The sequence below is a fragment of the Phaenicophaeus curvirostris genome, chromosome 4 (assembly GCF_032191515.1).
Source record: "Phaenicophaeus curvirostris isolate KB17595 chromosome 4, BPBGC_Pcur_1.0, whole genome shotgun sequence".
In the NCBI taxonomy this organism is placed as follows: Eukaryota; Metazoa; Chordata; class Aves; order Cuculiformes; family Cuculidae; genus Phaenicophaeus; species Phaenicophaeus curvirostris.
Window position 1 is genome coordinate 32,383,759 of NC_091395.1, and position 18,196 is coordinate 32,401,954.

The 18,196-nt window shown below is 36.7% G+C and overlaps 1 protein-coding gene across 5 annotated transcripts in view; it reads left to right on the forward strand.

Moving 5' to 3' along the window:
- The window catches only part of ARFIP1 (ARF interacting protein 1), a 42,683-nt gene extending 24,487 nt beyond the window's left edge, over positions 1-18,196 (forward strand). For all 5 annotated transcript variants that reach the window (XM_069855699.1, XM_069855702.1, XM_069855700.1 and 2 more), the window contains 4 exons: positions 1,898-2,119; positions 5,570-5,727; positions 8,501-8,675; positions 16,602-18,196. In XM_069855699.1, coding sequence (XP_069711800.1) covers positions 1,898-2,119; positions 5,570-5,727; positions 8,501-8,675; positions 16,602-16,757 — 711 coding nt within the window. In that variant the 3' untranslated portion in view covers positions 16,758-18,196. The remainder of the gene's footprint in view (positions 1-1,897; positions 2,120-5,569; positions 5,728-8,500; positions 8,676-16,601) is intronic.

Consider the following 18,196-nt stretch of genomic DNA (forward strand, 5'->3'; position numbering starts at 1 on the left):
AATCTAAATTATCGGATACGTTCAGGCCATACCCATCTGTGAAGAGATGTTTAAGTATGCCTTCATATATTTTGAGTACCTTACTATTTGTCATGTATGCATTGCTGTGAATAAGGGGCAGTTGCTTTTCTCATCTCCCACTTTTATTTCTGTGTTAAGAAACTGTTTCCAATTGAAAAATCACAAGTTAAAGCTGCTCTGTCTAGCCTACCCGTGAGTTTTCTTAGACTGTATTTTTTTCCTGTAATTTCTAACTTGATAAGGTTATTCTGTTGCCTTTGCAACTACCAACCTTCTTCACTCTCTCCAGGCTTGTGCTCCCTAGTAATCATAAGTTAACATCAAAAGAAAATGTCCTTTCCATAATTTAGCAAGTGCTTTTTTTGTTTCTTTTCCCTTCCACTGCCCCTCCCGCTTTGGATGAGAAAGGTGTTTTCAGTCTAGCAAAAAGACATAGGCATAACAAAGTTGTGACTCTTCTTGACTTTCAGCAATTATAAAAACTTTGTCTTTTTGGTTTTCATACAGCTTCTTAAACTTCGAGATGTTTGAAACATGTCCAGTAATGTCTCTGTTCATCTTTTAACATATATGGTTTAAAATGTGTTTTTCTTAAATGTATTTTGATGTGTTTTTTACTTTAAAATGCTTGGGGTTTTTTCCTATTAAATTTAGAGAGAGCTTAAGTTCTAGCAGATTAAATGTGTGTATCTTCTTTGGGCATAAGAAAAGACCGGATTAAACTGAAGTCCTTGAATTTTGAAACCCTGGGAGATGGTGCTGTAACGTATTTGGAGAATGTGATGTAAGATAAGCTTGGGCATTATTTCGCCTAACAAAATAGGTTGAAGCCCCTTCAGAGTAGCTGTGGCTTTGACAGTTAGCTTTGTTTCCTTGTGATTGTGTTTCTAACAGTAGTTCCTCTTCACATGTGTAACTTGGTTATACCTTCACCACTTTGGCCCACAAGATTAACTTCAACTTAAACTTGCTATAACAGAAAATAATTCCTGCTTTCTGTAAAGAAATTCTATGACTGCTAGACATCTGCTTTACAAATGGCTTCTCCTATGTCTCAGTCAAGGGAAACTCAAATATGCATCTTGGGAGGCTCACTGCTGAGTTGGGCTGAAATCTCTGGCAGAGATGTGACAGTTAAGTGGAATATGGTAGCAGCCTCAGCAGTCACAGCCTTTGGCTGGATGAAGGTGTCTGCAGTCTTGTAAGAGCGCGTTTTCTGCTCACCAAGCTAATGAACTGCAAGCCTGTTGACTTGTGACAGAAAAGTAATAGCCTTTCTGACGTGATCAGTTCCATTTTATTTATGTGTAAATAATGAACTTTAGTTGTTTTACATATCTCTCAATATGAGTTTCCCATTTCCCAGTTAGCTTTAAAAAACATGCTGAAAACCACCCCAAAGAAATGTCAAAAATAACATTTTTGGGAAACATAATGTGGATGGCTTGGAATTGGATAGCTGGCATTAAAAGCCCAAAAGATCACTAACTAGATATTTTTATGCAGAACTAGTAATACTCCCATTAACTGACTTTAATACTTTGGAGTAAATTCCTTCTTTTAACTTAATGAGATTCACCAAACCTAAAAAGAAAGATGAGAATTCTTTTACTTGAGAAACAATTAGTTACGCTCTTGATTTGCTAACTTGAATATTCATCTTAGTAGGAGTTGAGACTTGTCCAACTGTTCTTGCCGAGTCCTGATAAACTTCTAAAGTGTGTTGTTTTTTCAGTTTGTTGTGCAAACTTATATTGGGAGGGGTGATTGTGAAAGAATTGTGTGTAATTAAATGTCCCTTGAAGCTGAAAATGGGTGTATGCTGTGTTGTCTTGGATGTACTTGATTCTTTATAATTTTAATTTTTTTTCCCCAGTGTACACGTCAGATCATCTCTGAAAAATTGGGTCGTGGCTCAAGAACAGTAGATCTGGAACTAGAAGCTCAGATAGATATATTGAGAGATAACAAAAAAAAATACGAAAATATCTTGAAACTGGCACAGACACTGTCCACGCAGCTCTTCCAAATGGTGCATACCCAAAGGCAGCTTGGAGATGCATTTGCTGACCTGAGTTTGAAATCATTGGAACTTCATGTAAGACTTTTATAGTGTTAAAGAAATAAAATGGCAAAGATGAAGATAACCCTAACTGACTCATGCAGGGTATATAGTAGTTAGCAGCTATTTTTCTAAATATTATAGTCACAATATATTACATGCTCTGTGTTTAAAAGCTTGTGTACTTCACTTAAAAATATGGGAAATGATTGAAATTACTGTAGTTCTTCATCGTTTCTTAAATGGTTTAGTTAATGGTCAGATTCAAGAGCTGACTACTTTCCTATGTATGGAAAATGTGTTTTACTATTTATTTTACTTTTAATGAGATGTCCTCAAAGTGTTCCCATGTTACATCATTTCAGTTACAAGGTATCTCTTGGGAATATGCCTGGGCGTAAGCAGAGTAGGGCACGTTACTTCACGTATGCACATTGAATGCGAGTAAATTATTTTTCTGTAGCATATTCAAGCAATGAAATTTCATCTCCTAAGTCCTTTTTTTTTAATCAGAATTTTGTTACTACTAGGACTAATCTGTGTCCATATGTTGTTTGAACTTTCTGAGCAAGACAGACAATCTTTAGATACCTGCATTTGGGTTGTTGTGATTCTTTGGTTTAGAAGTTTATGTAACAATGGCACTTCTTGTTGCAGACAATAGAACTGTCTGCTGTAAAGAGAGAGAAGGTAGATGTTGCATACAAAACATAGTAGCTGGGTCGCTTCTACGTTAATTGTTCTGTACTTCTGAAGTTAAAGCAATTTGATCCTTTGCTACTGATCCTTTGGAAAACCGGTATTAAGGGGCTTAGTGATTCCCTGAAACATAGCTGCTGAAGCAGCCCGAGTTACCTTTGTGGTTATTAAACTTAAAACCTTTGTTTATTTTTCCCTTTTCATTATTGTCTATTCCTATTGAGTTTTAAGGGTGGAGGTGAATTTCATGCTTGCAGAGACAACCATGCTTGCACAGAGGACTCTACTCTGATAGCTTGCTCTACACACTGGAGTACAGGAATTCTTAGTATTGTGGGATGACAGATGAAAATTTGTGGAAGTTGAGCACTTCTAGCAGCAAAGAAATTAAATAATCTGCTAGAAGAAGTTTTTGATAATCGGTTTACTCTTGACAAAAATATGGGGCACATGGTTTGTCTTGATTTAGTGATTGCTTTGAAGTACGTGCTGAAGCTGGATATTTCTTCTACAACTTGGATTAAAATTGGCCTTCTGCTCTTGCTTAATGAGTGTGGTTTTTTTCCATGAATAGCTTGTAACTTTGAATGAGAATATTGTTCTTCCAGGTTCTCTCAGCACCTTGTACTGGTCTTGAAATTTGTTTCAGTCGTTCATCTCTTGTGTGGATTATTGAATGGGGCTGTTGATGCAAATCAAATAAAGGTTTCTACTGCTGCAATAAAAGTTATCTAACCTTTGCCTCTTGGAGACTTGCCTGATGTTTGTCTCTTTCCTCTTTGTGTTTCCCTTTTGTTTAATCTGTACTGTATTACCATCTGTAGCCTGTCTTATTCTTCTCGGATGTTTGGAAAACATTGTTGCCTCTAGAACTTGTGCAACACTAAAAGTAAAATTTCTGAACTGTTAGGTTTTAATGTTTAATGTAATAACAGTATATAAATTGGAAAAAAAATCCCAACAAATGAAAACCAACACTGCTTCTTAAGGTAGTAGTTCTTTATTTTATATACATTAACAAAATCAGATCTTAATGTGGTATCTGCAAAGGTGTTACTTAATATGAATGTTTTGCTGTTTCTCTTTGGGATACAAAGATAACAGTTGGTTCCAGGCTTATGTGCCTCTAATTATATAGACAGATGAATTCCAATTTTAATTGACCAGTGCACAGAGTATGAACCAACTGTAAATTCTCGATACAGAAAGGATTTCCTATCTGTTTCATAAGAGATACCTGAAGAGGTCATGGACAAAACCCATTAGTTTTTATACGAAACTGTACAAAACAGGAAGAGGGCAGTTTTGGTGGCTAGCATGTTTTAGTACTGCTGGCCACTGCAGTCTCATCTTTGTTAGCCCCCTCCTTTGAACTCCTAAGTGTTGCTTATTTGGGTCAGAGGACCAGCTGGGAAACTAATTGCAATCTTGCCTGCAGGAGAGAAGAGATGGGATTAAACAGTACTGAAAGGGGCAGTCCTGCTGCTGTCTCTGCCTGTATGCCTCTGCTTCTTCCCTGTGCTAGTGCTTGTGTTGCTCTGTAGCTGACAAGGTTAGAGCAAAATCAGCTGAAAAAGACTTAATTTTTTTATTTCAGCAAGATCTGTCGTCATTCGTCTTGCTGCTTTCGCCACACAAGCAGCTGTGCAAAGCAAAGGTGACACATCTTTAGTGGTGTTCAGAAGGCTTAGCTTGTGAAAACTTGCCCTGAGCACTCTTCCTTCTTTTTCTTCTCCCTCAAATTGTGCACTTCGCTGTGCCTCCTTTTCTAGAGGCGTCTTTCCTTACCATTGCCTATTACCCTTAGCTTCATGAAGTCATTAATGTTAACATGAAATATCATTTGGCTTTGGTGTTTGTGTTCAAGACAGATGAAAGGAAGCTGGGAGAATGCAGCTCTTCTGAGTCAGTTGTTGGCAGTGTGCAAGTCTAAAAAAACCAAGTTCCAAATATGAACCTAGTGTGTTTTACAGCCGTTACAACTACAGATTGCACTCTTTTGTGAGAACTCCCATCTGCAGAATATGAAGATGCCATATGGATGACATAAATGTAATAATTAGACTTGTTCGTCATCCACGCATTAGGAAAATCTTTGCAGCCTTGGTCAAGCCTTACACTGCGCTTATCAAAGACATGAACAAACATATATCCAAATGTGACTGAAATGAATTGGAAACTTTTCATCCCTGTCGCTTCAAAATTTGTCTGAGCTGCACGATCATTTGTAATTGCTATCCATTATAATGTTCTGCTCTTCAATTATTTACAGCCTGTTAAACTGTGATAGATATTGGGGTCTTTTGCAGTGCTGTTTTCCACAATGTACGAATAAAACTTAATAGCTAATTAATGCTGTGTGTCCTTGTGAGTTTAGTTATATTACTGTACTTAATGTGGTGGTGTCTTTGTTGGTATTAAAGTGTTACTTAGACAACCACATGAGATGCTGGATTTAAACACTGCTGAATGACAATGTAAAGATTACATTAGCACCTACTTCTAAGCAACAGTCAAGACTTCAGAGTGTAGAAAGATTGCTTTATAAAATAAGATTTAACATCACGAGCGGTAACAGAATTGTAAGTTGTTTTACTGATGTTAGAGAGATTTCACAAAAACTGTGAACTGCATATTGTATTGAAATCTTATCTGTTTAATTATAAGCATACCCAAACCGAACTGACAGAACTTCCAAATCTATGTGTGTATATTTTTTTAATATGATTGATGGATGTTATGATTTTTAAATGATCTACATTTTTTTTCTCTGCTTTTTGTTTATAGGAGGAGTTTGGCTACAATGCAGATACACAGAAATTTCTTGCTAAAAATGGAGAAACTCTTCTTGGGGCAATTAACTTTTTTATTGCCAGTGTGAATACATTGGTGAATAAAACAATTGAGGATACATTATTGACTGTGAAACAGTATGAAAGTGCCAGGTATCCTGTCTAGCTATATTCATTACAAACTAATTTCTTCAGGAAACAGACTCTGTATCAGTGTAGTCCTTTTATTTGGGTGACTAACCTGTCACATAGAAACCTTATAATGCAACTCTCATATAATCAGGATTTATAGTTAACTGTGTTATTGCCTATATATTCAAATGTTTTGTAAATGTTCTCTTTCACTTGCTAGCTCTGTATCTAAGAGTACTTATAGCTCTTTTTTTCTTGCCTGCTAGGTTTAAGGTGGCTTTCTAAGCAGCATAACAGTGCAAGATTAATCCTCTTATAGTTCTCTAAAGCCAGGTTCCCTTCTTCTGCCAGGGTTTGGACTTCTGGTCCTCTCTGATGCACAATTCCATTCTGACTTCCTTTTGCTTACTAGGATAAAGTATGTTTCTTTTAATTTGCTAAAAGATGTAGTTTATGTATATTTCTGTGGTGTTTTCTTAAAATTTTTTTAGGTCAAAAATTGCTAACTGCTGGAATTTTAAAGGTCTCCCCTCCCCCCTTTTACATTTTTCTATTTTAATGCTTCATTTATAAGCAATATAGTATGTTATTGTCGTGATATTTAGGTAAACTTTCAAAAGTCATGGAAGGCAGAATTAATCTGAATGTAAATTATAGCTTTATTTTTTACGTTCAAGTTTTTTAAAAAATAGTTTGACACATTTTCCAAGTATCCCTTTGAAAATTAATACAAAATGCATCTAAGGTGGTTCTTGCCAGTCACTTTCAATATATTGCACTTCCCTCCTGAAATAGATTAATTACTTTCCCTTTCTGTTCATTAAAGACGTCAAATATTTTGCCATTTCAATGAGCCAAATAAATTACAAAGGTTCTTCGTTTACATAGCCGGTATGTAATTTTGCAGCATTAAAACAGGTCACATTTATTTCTGCGCCTCTTCTTCCCTGTGCCCAGTTGCACTTCAGCATTCATCTGTCCCCCCTCTTCTAGGAATTCTCTATTGGTTGGTTTCCTTATTGGAATTAAGTCATAAGCCCTTTAAATTAAGCTAAAATCATAGTGACAATGAGAATCAGAAAGCCCTGTGAATATTATCACTCCTTTCCCCTTTGAAAATTTATTTTGGAGCCATTGTACCAACTAAAGTTGTAGTTTATGACCAATTTTTAATCCTGATTTGTTTTTAGTTTTAGAAATGTCTGTTTGTGAGAAAGCAGATTTGAAAAGCCAGAAACCATTTGGTTTGTTCCATTAAAATCAGCATCTATCACATGCTAATATGCTAAGTTCCATTATTTGAAAGCTACAAACAAGTGTGGAGGGAAGAGTGAGGCTTTGGGCAGGGCTGCCTGTGACCATGGAGTTATTTCTGGATATTGTATGATCCAGTGTAGATGGCTGTGAACAAAGGAGCACAAGTTGCATAAGAGGAGGAAGAAAAAAAAAAGTCAGAGATTGTTACTATGTTTGTTTCATCCACCTGAAATAATATTTTAAAATATAAGAATAGCTTATTTGGCAAGGATTCTGCATTCAGCAGACTTGTGTGTAATGCTGGAAAGCAGAAGATTATTCTAGTGATAGAAGCTTTAAACCACAGGCATTCCATAGGTGCTTTTCCCCACTTATAAATGCTATCTTTTATTCAATAGAAAGCTGAAACTACATAAACTTTCTTAAAAAAACCCCAAAACAACAACATTTTTCAAGACAAAACTGAATATTCAAACTTCCTTCTGTATTAAAAAAAAAAGCCTTTTTTTTTTTTCCCCCCAGTAGAATGAGAAAGAAGGCATGACTGGTTCATCTCTATTCATGCAATAAAATGTTGCAGTCTAAGGTGGAAGGTTATCAAGGAGGCTTATAACTTTTTTTTAATAAATAGTAGTATATGAAGACCAGCTGGTTCAATTAAAACCTTGTCAGATATCTGCAGGCAAGAGCCTATATCATAACATCAACTCTGTTTTGCTACCAGTATCCAGGATAATTTGGAGAAAACAAGAGTAAATTGGAAAATACTTTTCACCTGTCTTATCTATAAGTGGGATATATACCTTTGAAGAGTTAGCTTAAAAACTTACCTGGCTATAAGTCTTAACCATCTGGCTTTCTTTTCCCTTGTCTCCTTCAGTGGCAGTTTTGATCCAGAGTCTGACTTCCCTAGGAAACTAAGATAGGTTCTTAGTAGAGTATAAAGAATGCATCATCTTTTTACAGCATGTTTATCCCTAGGGCAGACAAGTTCTTGTGGAACTATTTGTGGGAGAACTGTAAAACTGTTACAGTTAATACATAGAGAAGCCTAGAGCATGGTGAAAAAGCCTTGGGACAGAGTTTAGTACAAATGAGCCATTGCTCAAATATCTGCTTAAAGAGGGTGTCCTGCTCTTGGTGTTTCTCTTGCTCTCGGCACTAACTCTTCACTGAGCTGATTCAACAGCAGAATAACCTAAAAAAAAAAAAATTAACTGATTTATCTAGCTTTATAAGCCAAGATGTCCCAGGGAAGGCTCTAACCACTGAAGCCAGCACAAAATAGAGCATTGGGAGCATGTCACTGAGATGGAAACAGAAGAGGGAAGGTACTTCTTCAGGCAGCTCTATATAATATACTTAACAGTGGGTTTGCTTCATAAATAAATAGAAAGGGGGGGAAAGAATTTGCTGAATTTTATTTTTTCAATACTTGACTGTTTTGTTCTTCTATTGTACTTGCTTCTGTATGTCAGGTCTATTTTGAGACATTTTCACTTTTAGATATTTTTTTCCTCCTCCCCTTTCTTCTCAGGATTGAGTATGATGCCTATAGAACAGACCTAGAAGAGCTGAATCTTGGCCCTCGTGATGCAAACACTCTGCCAAAGATTGAGCAATCACAACAACTGTTTCAAGTGCATAAAGAGAAATATGACAAAATGCGTAATGATGTATCTATCAAATTGAAATTTTTGGAAGAAAACAAGGTAAGATACATTTAGGAGTTTTGTCCTATAAATTTCTGTGTTGCTAGTAATACTTCAGTTGTTAGATCTTAAAATATATCTTAACTTCAAAGTACTGTGGGCAAAGAAAATAAGCTGAGCATTCTGAGTTCTTGCTGTATCATTGGAGGACAGACTTTTAGAGCAGGCAGCCTTAGAAGTTTAATCAAACTGCTCCATCTGCAAGCAGCAAATGCTGTGGTAGTTAGTTCCTTGATGATACGGGAGGTTTCAAGTTTGGAAAAACATGACTTTACCAGTTCATCTCATTTAATGGTTAAATGAGTCATATAAATACTGAATTAAGATTTGAAGTAATACTTAAATTTGACAACACTGTACTGAGGATATTCACAAAGGAAAAGAGAGAACTGTGAAGATGCTTATTTGAAATTAAGCTTTCTTTACACTAATAGCTTGCACTGAGAAATGGCACTTTCTAGAATTAATGCCCTTATAGTTTCTTAATTCTAAACAAGGCTCTTAGACTGTTGGTTTGAAGGCTTTTTTCCCCCCTATGTGTTTATTCCAACCATTCCATTTCATCTATACCCTCTTAGTGATGGAATTCTTGGCCCTCTTATTCTGTCTACCAGGCAAAAATATAATTACCATGCAGAACATACTTTTAAATGGTGCTTTCTTTGATAAACAAGTCCTTATAAATTGTTTCTAATTAGATGTAAAAATTTTAGTCTTTCAAGATCTGATTTTTTTTTCATACCCATAGTAAACAAAATGGTTACAGGAAATATCACCATAGATTGTGTCTTCAGAAGGAGGAAAATGTGATCAAAACCTACATAAAAGTTAATAGTTTGAGTCTATCCCTGTCTAGCAGTGGATTAATGTATTCATTATGAGTTAATTCATACATTTTCAAGATCTGAACGTAGGTAGCAGCTGCTTGTCAGAGAACACAGAAGTGGCCCCAAATGACAACAGTAGCAAACCATGCAGCTTGGATGGAAGAAGGAGACTTAGGGAAAATCATGGGGACGTGCAAAACCAATTAAAACTTATTATTCTGAATTCTTGAATATATTATCACATATGCAGTTGCATCAGTTACTTACGATGAAGATGGAAGACAGGGAAGAAACATGAACTGTCAACAGATGAGAAGAAGAAAAAAATGTGGAGAAAATAAACCAATATTTTGATTTTCAAAACTATATATGCTAAAAATGTGGCCTTAAAAGCACTTTTTACTTCATGCAGGTGTTTGCATTACGACCAGGGGTCTGGTTTCACATAATCATCAGGAGCTGATGAATCAGATCATCAGATGATTAAAAACTGGTATTGCCATTTGTTGTTCTTGCTGAACTCATAGCCCATTAACTTTAAAATGGAAAAAAATCATATTGGAATTTATTTTCTTGAATAAGCTGAAATCTAATCTAAATGCAGATACTAGTGCTTAAATTGGAAAATGCTTGTAAGAACTGAGTTTTAAAACCATGGTGGGTTGAAAACTGTTACACTGAAGGTGTGTGGTGTTGTTCCCCCCTTGTTTCCATCTACTAGTAAGTTGCTTGCTACTAATATAACTTCTGCTGAAGTTTGGTTCTTCTAGCTCATATCTGTACAGCAGTTGTGATGCTGATGTTCAAATTAATTGAAAGTAGCACTTGCCCTCCTTCCTCTTGGTTTGCATTAACTATACTGTAGACCGTCCAATTTATGTTCGTACAGATAGGAAAGCTTCAGAGTGGAAGCATTTTGTTTCCAACTTGTATAAACAAAGTTTCCATAGTATTTAGAAAATTAAATAATTTAGGGAACACTAATGGAGTTGTCTTCCTAGTGGCAGTCTCGAATTAGATCAAGCATCCTGTTAGCAGCCACAGCCTGCACGTTTTGTTTCTGAAAGAGATTGTTTTTTCCTTCCTGCCTTTTCTTTTAGATTAATACAGAGGGGACTTTCACATGATTAAGCTTTTTTATCAGTGGTTGACATTTCTCAGTTTTGACACTAGACATGTCAAAATATTCACAAAAGGGTGTGTGTAATTTTGTTCCCAAATATGCCACAGAAAGGACATCCTTTACAGTCAAATATTGGCTTAAATATAATTATCTATTGGGAGCTTTACTCGGATAAGCTTTACTTTGGTGTTTTCTAGTTATTGTATAGGATTCTCCATAGTAAACAACATATAATCTTAATTCCAATCCTAAATTTTCACTTCAGGAGCACTTTTTTGTTTCCAGTTTGGATCTGTTTCTGATAGTTTTTATTCTTCTGTTGCACAGAATGCTTCCTAGGGTGTAGTGGGAGATAGCAATTATCTGGGATATGTTCTTACTAATCTGACATTTATTCCTTTTTCTGATGTCAGCCATTTATTTTTTTTTAATAATGTAAATGGAGGGAAGCTCCTGTTAGGCTTCATATTTGTCCTGCAGCTAGCATTTAGAAATCAGAATGCAGAAGTCATTTGCCAGACAATTATGTAACCATTATAAACATTATTTATAACTTTTAGCCACTTAAAAAGTGCATGTAACTACTCTTAAGTAAATTACATTTGAGTTAGCAGTCCTTTAAAATATAAGTAAGTATAGGAACTAAATTTTAATTTCAGTTAGATTTAATAATCTCTGATCTACTTTTTCTGAAGGTACGTGATACCAATCACTATGATCCATCATAATTTAAACATTTATAAATACAGCACGTGCCTAATGTGAAGGAGAAGAAAGGAAGTCAGAGCACAACGAGTACAGCTATATGAGTGTGTCTGTAATACAACTGCTTCAGCTGTGGGAGTAGCGCACTGTTTAGGAGATGGCTTAAACTGAAGACCATATATGATGTTGAATTTCCAAGTGGAAGGGTGATTTTTTTATACTGTGAAGCTGTTACAGTAGTCCCAAGGGCGTAATTATACTGCTTATGCTTATAGTATATAATCAGATTCAGGAACTTGCCATTTTGTGTCTGTCCCCAGGACTGCAAAGGTGCCCATGCAATAAGAATTGGAGGTCACGAAAAAGGAAGATCAGATGGACAAAATACTGGTTTTACTCAAAGGACCTTTTTGTAGCCTGTTTTAGAGAGCCTGTGTTGCAGGCTTGTTGCATACGAGGCAAATGAGACTTACTATCTGAGCAGCTATAGCAAGGCATGGCCTTGCCATACTCATGTTTAATATACTAGAACATGCAAATCTCTAATCATCAAGCTTATTAATATGTATTGTCACGGTGCCAAATCCAGGTGTGAATTAATATTTGTTCTTAATCTAATTAGAGAAGCCTTTTCAGGTAAGAAAATTATATGGTAGCCATATAATTTTTCTATTGCATATTGTGAACCTTTGCGTCTCAAGTCCTGTATATATTGATTCAGGGTATAGTACAATGTAGTCTCAAGCTTAGTGGTTATCACTTCCCTGTTGAAAACAGGGTTGTGTAATGAAATCTTGCTGTAGCAAAGCAATTAAGCAACTTAGGGTTTAATTTTAGATCAGATAAATCAGTTCATTATTACATCCCAATAAATGTTTTTACAATCTGACCAATATTAAACATTTTAAGAAAATAAATTGTTTCTTTTTTGCCTGACAAGTTTATGTCAACGCAAAATCCTAGGTGTTCTTTTGTAAATATATCTTAACTAGATGGACTCAGTTATGTTCCTACTCAGAAGTGTTGTCCCATATTTGGTTATGCAGGACATATGAGGAAAGGAGGGAAAACTGGGAGGTGATTCGAGCTGCCACTGTAAAGAAACTATAAAGCCAGTTTAACTGGCTGGTGGGCTCTGCCTGGTCTGTGTTGCTGCAAATGTCACTGAACAGCCATAATCTCACTGGCCTTATGTTTAGGTGTCATGTGGTTGCAGTCTTTGTGCTTTTTCTTCTGGGTTCGTGTTAAAATTCTGGTTAAAAGCCCTGAAATATTCAGAAAACTGAATTGCAGTAAAGCTGGGATTGCAAGTTTCTGTCTGTAGAACCAAGATATACAAGATTTCTGTTCGCTTCTGTTGTAGGATTTGATCTTGAAGTTAAAACTGTTTTTTTCTGTTTAATGTTACTACAAAGTTATATTGGTGCCATCCCCAGCTGGCAAAATTCTGTGGAAGTTTGTGGTTTTGGGTAATGAGTATAAGAACAGCTGCAATCAAAATCCTCTTTTTTTCTTTTTTTTTTTTTAATAAGAATGGTGGCCTGTTCTTAGCTTAAAGATTTCTGCTGCTGAAAAATTTTTTAAGAGGCATTGCCTTTTTGAGAAAGGAAGAATTGTTATTCATGTGTGTGCTTGAGAAATGTCAGATCTTTGTGTCAAGAAAGGAATTACATGTGTTCGAGAGTTGTACTGCAGGAGCTTAAGCACTTGCTTCTACAGATGAAAGCAATATGCAGTCTAATGGAAAGCCAGGCAGAGTAATTGTTTAGGCCAAATAACTTCAAATAAAGATAGCTAGTCCCCTATAGTTGTGAGTCCTGATAGTTGTGAGGAGGTATGAGCTGACAGAAAGATTAGAATGGGGATAGTCTTTTTGGTTGTTGAGATGACTGAAACAGCCTGAGGAGAACGCAACAAAATCTGTATGTGTTGTGTCGCGGAAAATTTGGTGTTTGCAGGAAGATAGTGAGAAAGAGGAAAGTATTTAAAAAGAATTGAAATGTTAAGAGCATCCAGACAAAATGTTAAAACTCAAATCCAACCTAGTATCTGCTGTATGTTAAACTTAAGTCTTCCATTTAGGGCATGCCATTTTTTATGCTTATCCACAAAGTTCAGTTTTGTTTTGAGACTTAAGTTTGCCAAGTCTTATTAGGGAGTGCATACTGAGCTCATAATTGGAAACAAACAGGTGTCTATAGTTAATTAACAAGGTACAATGATTTTAATTGATATTCAACTCTAAAACATGATGGCTTTTTGACAGGCATGCTAGTCATACACTGGAACCTGTATTTTAGCAGCATACCATTAATGTTCTTTTATTAAAAGGCAAATCTTCAAATGCTTTTTCACTGGAAACAGGTGCTACAGCCTTAGTGCTCAAGAGTTGGCCTTTAGGGTTGTAGTCTGACAGTCATTTCAAGGCTTTGCTGCAAGAAGTGGTCCCCTCCTCCTCTGTCTCCCACCCCCCATATCGTGTTCTGTTGTGTTTGCAGAAGTGTTTCTGGAGCTGTGCGGCCTCATAGAGGGAGAATAACCTCCCTGGACCTGCTGGTCATGCTGTTTCTGATACAAGCCACGATACCATTGGCCTTCTTGGCCACCTGGGCACACTGCTGGCTCATGTTCAGTCAGCTGTCAACCAACACCCCCAGGTCCCTCTCCTCCAGGCAGCTTTCTAGACAGACTTCTCCTAGTCTGTAGCACTGCATAGAGTTGTTGTGCCCCAAGTGCAGTACCCGGCACTTGGCCTTGTTAAACCTCATGCCATTGGACTCTGCCCAGCGGTCTAAGTATGTATGTGGTTAGTTGGATCAGGGAACAGATCTAGATTAAAACTACCCAGACAACAACGTAACTGCATGAATGTTTTGCCAACAGAGAGCTACGGTGAAACAGGATGGAAGTAGGAATCAATGGCTGGACACAGCGGTTGGCAAGGCTGAAATTCTTTCATGGGGTAACTGGTTAGGTTCTGAGTGATTGCAGGTGCTTGCAGTGGACATCAGATGATTTGAGTTTATACAACTTTTTCTTGTTTCTCTTTGCTGGCTGCTGCTTAGATCTTCTTTGTACAGTGTCAGACAGTTCAAGTGGTCTTTTTCTAGAAATTTAATCTTTAAGTTACATTAATGAAGCTGTGGTTAGGAAGATCCCACTATCACTTTTGGGATTCACTTATCAATCAGCTGCTGAAGGAGGAGAGCAGAAGTTGTAACATCTTGGACCTCTGCAACCAGTTTGATAGGGATCACGAAATTTACGCCACAGTGAGGTAGCTGTAGCTTGGGGAGAGAACCTCATGCAATGAGGTATCTCTGGTAGTTCAAAAAACCCCACCAAAACAAAACATCTTTTCAGTCATAGAATCATTTGGTTAGAAAAGAACTTTGAGATCGAATCCAACTGTAAAAAAAAACATGTCAGAATCATCTCCCTCTACATTGTCAGTTCTTGCCTCTATGTGTGTGTGTGTACACATACTTGAACCTAGGCTTGACTGAATTTATAAAATTATCAGAGGACTTCACAGCAGTTCACAAAACCTTTTGTGTTATAAGATACCTGTTATGGTTTAGCCTTCGTCCAGCCAATTTTGGCAGCTAAAACTGAGCAGTTGGACTCCCAATTCCCTTTCCTCTCATACTCCAAGGGAAAGGGAAATGAGAAGAAAAGACTTGTGGGTTGGAAACTGAAACTACAGCTTTGATTAAATAGTAATAGTAGTACTACTTAATAATAAAGAAAATAATAAAATACATATAAATATATGAAATTGCACCTCTCCCCTTGATGACTTTGTCACCACAAATGCTGTACAGCAGGAACAGGGCAGGTGCGTGTCAGGACGGAGGCTGGACACGGGAACTAGATTTCAGGAAAATGCAGGTCTGGGATCAGGGGAAAAAAAGATAGACAAGGTCCTCACTGGATGTCCGTTGAGGAAGAGAGCAAGACCCTTGATCTCTCAAGTTTATGCCAAGTATGATGTGTATGGCATGGAATATTCCTGGTCAGTTTGGGGTCACCTGTCCTGTCTGCCTTTCCCTGTGGATGCAACCCTTCTTCGTCTTTGACTTACAGCACTCCACTACCTCAAGGATGGCCTTGGTTACTGTAGGCATAAGTATAAGCACTGGCCTTTTGCATACCAAGGCCCCATGTTATCTCTTCTCAAGCCAAACACTGTCTGAAAAACATGCAGTTAACTTTTAGAAAATGGTGTTGTTTAGATGAGACTGAGTTGAAATTAGAAAACTGATTCTACTTTAACTTAAACCACAACACTACCCTAATAAAATAACAAGCTCCCCTTGAGCTCTGTCAGCCCTCCTGTTCCTTCATTCTCTTCTGTGTTGGCTAAATGTTGAAGTCTTGTAGTTTGAAAACAGGTACAGGGCCACAACCTTAGGGACATACTCTGACATAAAAATATGGTTGTTTGCTGGGCTAAGAGTACACTGAAGAGCAACAGGGACAGGGTTTGGCTGCAAGAGGAACTGGACAGGTGCCTTTTCCAGCCAACTACTGTTCATTATTTGCAACTTCAGGTTTACTGGTGTGCCAGGATGAAAATGTAACATTTCTTTAAATTTGACTTCATCAGTGCTATAGCTTGTCACCATACATCAGACTGGAAGAGAAGCGGTGATGCCCTCCAGCTGCTCTTGTGCTCTTCTCCCGAAGTTTTGATTACTGCTATGACCTTTGTGTTTCATGACTACTTTGCACAAATGTTGTAGCCAAGATACTGTCCAAGAACTGTAAAAAATCCTGTGTTACAGGGGATGGGCGAGAAATATTGATGGGAAAAGAACATCCGTTTCATTTCACTTAGGTATATGTGAGCTGGAAAGCAGCAACTGTCTGCAAGGGAGGCAAATAAATTAACTGTATGCTTAGATTTGTTATGTACTGTCTCAGGGAATTCAGTTTTGCCTGCCGGTAGGTATCTTAAATGGAGGTTTGACATCTAATTTAAAGGAATTAAGTATTTGCATCAAGCATTTAATATTTGATAACATTATACTGTTCAGTGAATTGCTTTTGGTCCGTGAGTTGGTATTGACTGTTATGCATATTTTATGGAAACTCTAAATTGCTTTCATATTGAAGAATTTTGTATTTGCATCTTCTATTTGTATTTTTAAACCTTTATTAAAAAGTCTGCATGAAGTCAGAGCATCTTAATTTTTTTTTAATAACTGACCTGTAATGTTGTTAACATCTGCCTCCTCCTCTTTAACCTATCTCTGCCGTTGCCTGCAGGTCAAGGTATTGCACAATCAGCTTGTTCTGTTCCACAATGCCATTGCAGCATATTTTGCTGGGAATCAGAAGCAGCTTGAACAGACACTTAAACAGTTCCACATCAAATTGAAAAATCCTGGAGCAGATGCCCCATCTTGGCTTGAAGAACAGTAATGGATCAGAGAAGAGGACCCAATGTTAACCTAAAATCTTTAAATCTGTTAATTATGAAGGGTTGGTGTTGAAGGACGGTTGTAGCGATTCTTGCACTGACAGCTTTAATTTTTCTTTCCTTTTTATAATACTGTAAAACTGAATTTGGTGGGAAAGTGGGTGATTTTAGAGTAACCAAACATAATTTCTGTCACTTCAAATATAGAGCACTCCTTTTATATGTGAAGGCTAGTTATTTCTGTAACTGGGATGGGGGAGGAAGAGAGGGAGGGAGGGAAGGGAAGGGAAAGAAAATAAAATCGTTATAGATTTGCACTGACAAAAGATGTTTGTGGTTTCTGGTCATTTTGGTGGCTAGTCAAAATATTTCCAAATGGAGGTTTGCACGATTTGTACCAACATCTGGTATTTTATAGATTAATATAGAAAACATCTTCAGTAATTTTCATATGACTTTTTTAAAAGGAGAAGTTAAAAGAATATTTTGCAGACTAATTATATAAGGCCTACATGCGATATCTGCATAAGGCAACAATAGGAGATGGCTCATTGACTTGTGGAATTGCAGCAAATGCCTTTTTTAAAAGCTGTACCTTTCCATCAAAGGTTCAAAAAAAAGAAGAAAAACACTAAAACAAGAATCGCTGTCAGTCTGAAGCTCCTAAGCACATGGTTTTGCTTTGTACCAAGTGGTTTGCTGAGTGAGGCCAACCATGCAATGTACTAATCTCATTTAAAATTTTACTTTATGAAACAAATACCGTACTAGCCTTAAGTCACAAGTATGTGCCTTTTTATAAGATATTTTTCACCAGTGTACATAATCCAAGAATCCTTTTACGTAACAGTTTGTCAGTTCCCAGCAAGGGGAAGGAAACTGTGTAAATGTTTCATTCTACACTTAAAGCAAGTTAAAGCTTTGTTTAACCTTCATGGTATGATGTTGAGAGAGGAAATCAGGACAGTGTGGTTTTTCTATTTAATTGAAAAGCATACTTTGGTAATGGGAGTAACATGGAGGATACTTTTGTCTGTCAGTCGGTTAGTCCTTAAATGTAAATTTCTGTGTCAATTTTATCATAGGTATTTTAAATTCAATATATTGGAGTCCTCATTTGCATGTGTTATGTTGCTTTGTGTTCTATTAAGTAAAATGAGATGCTTCAGATATGTTATTTACAACTGTGTGGATTGTATGATTTATGTACTGTATGTTCAAATGCCTTTCAGCTGACATTCTTAAAGTTTTCAGTGCTTAACACAACTGTAATGTAACTGTAAATCCAACTTTTTAATCATTCCTCATTAAATTCTTGGCCTGACAGAGCCTTCTTTATGTTTTTGTTCAGTCAGGATCTCTTGTAATAGTTCATTTATGTTCCCCAGAATGTATATCCTATGTGAATTTTGTATTCGTATTAAAGATGTTTGCAGTCGAA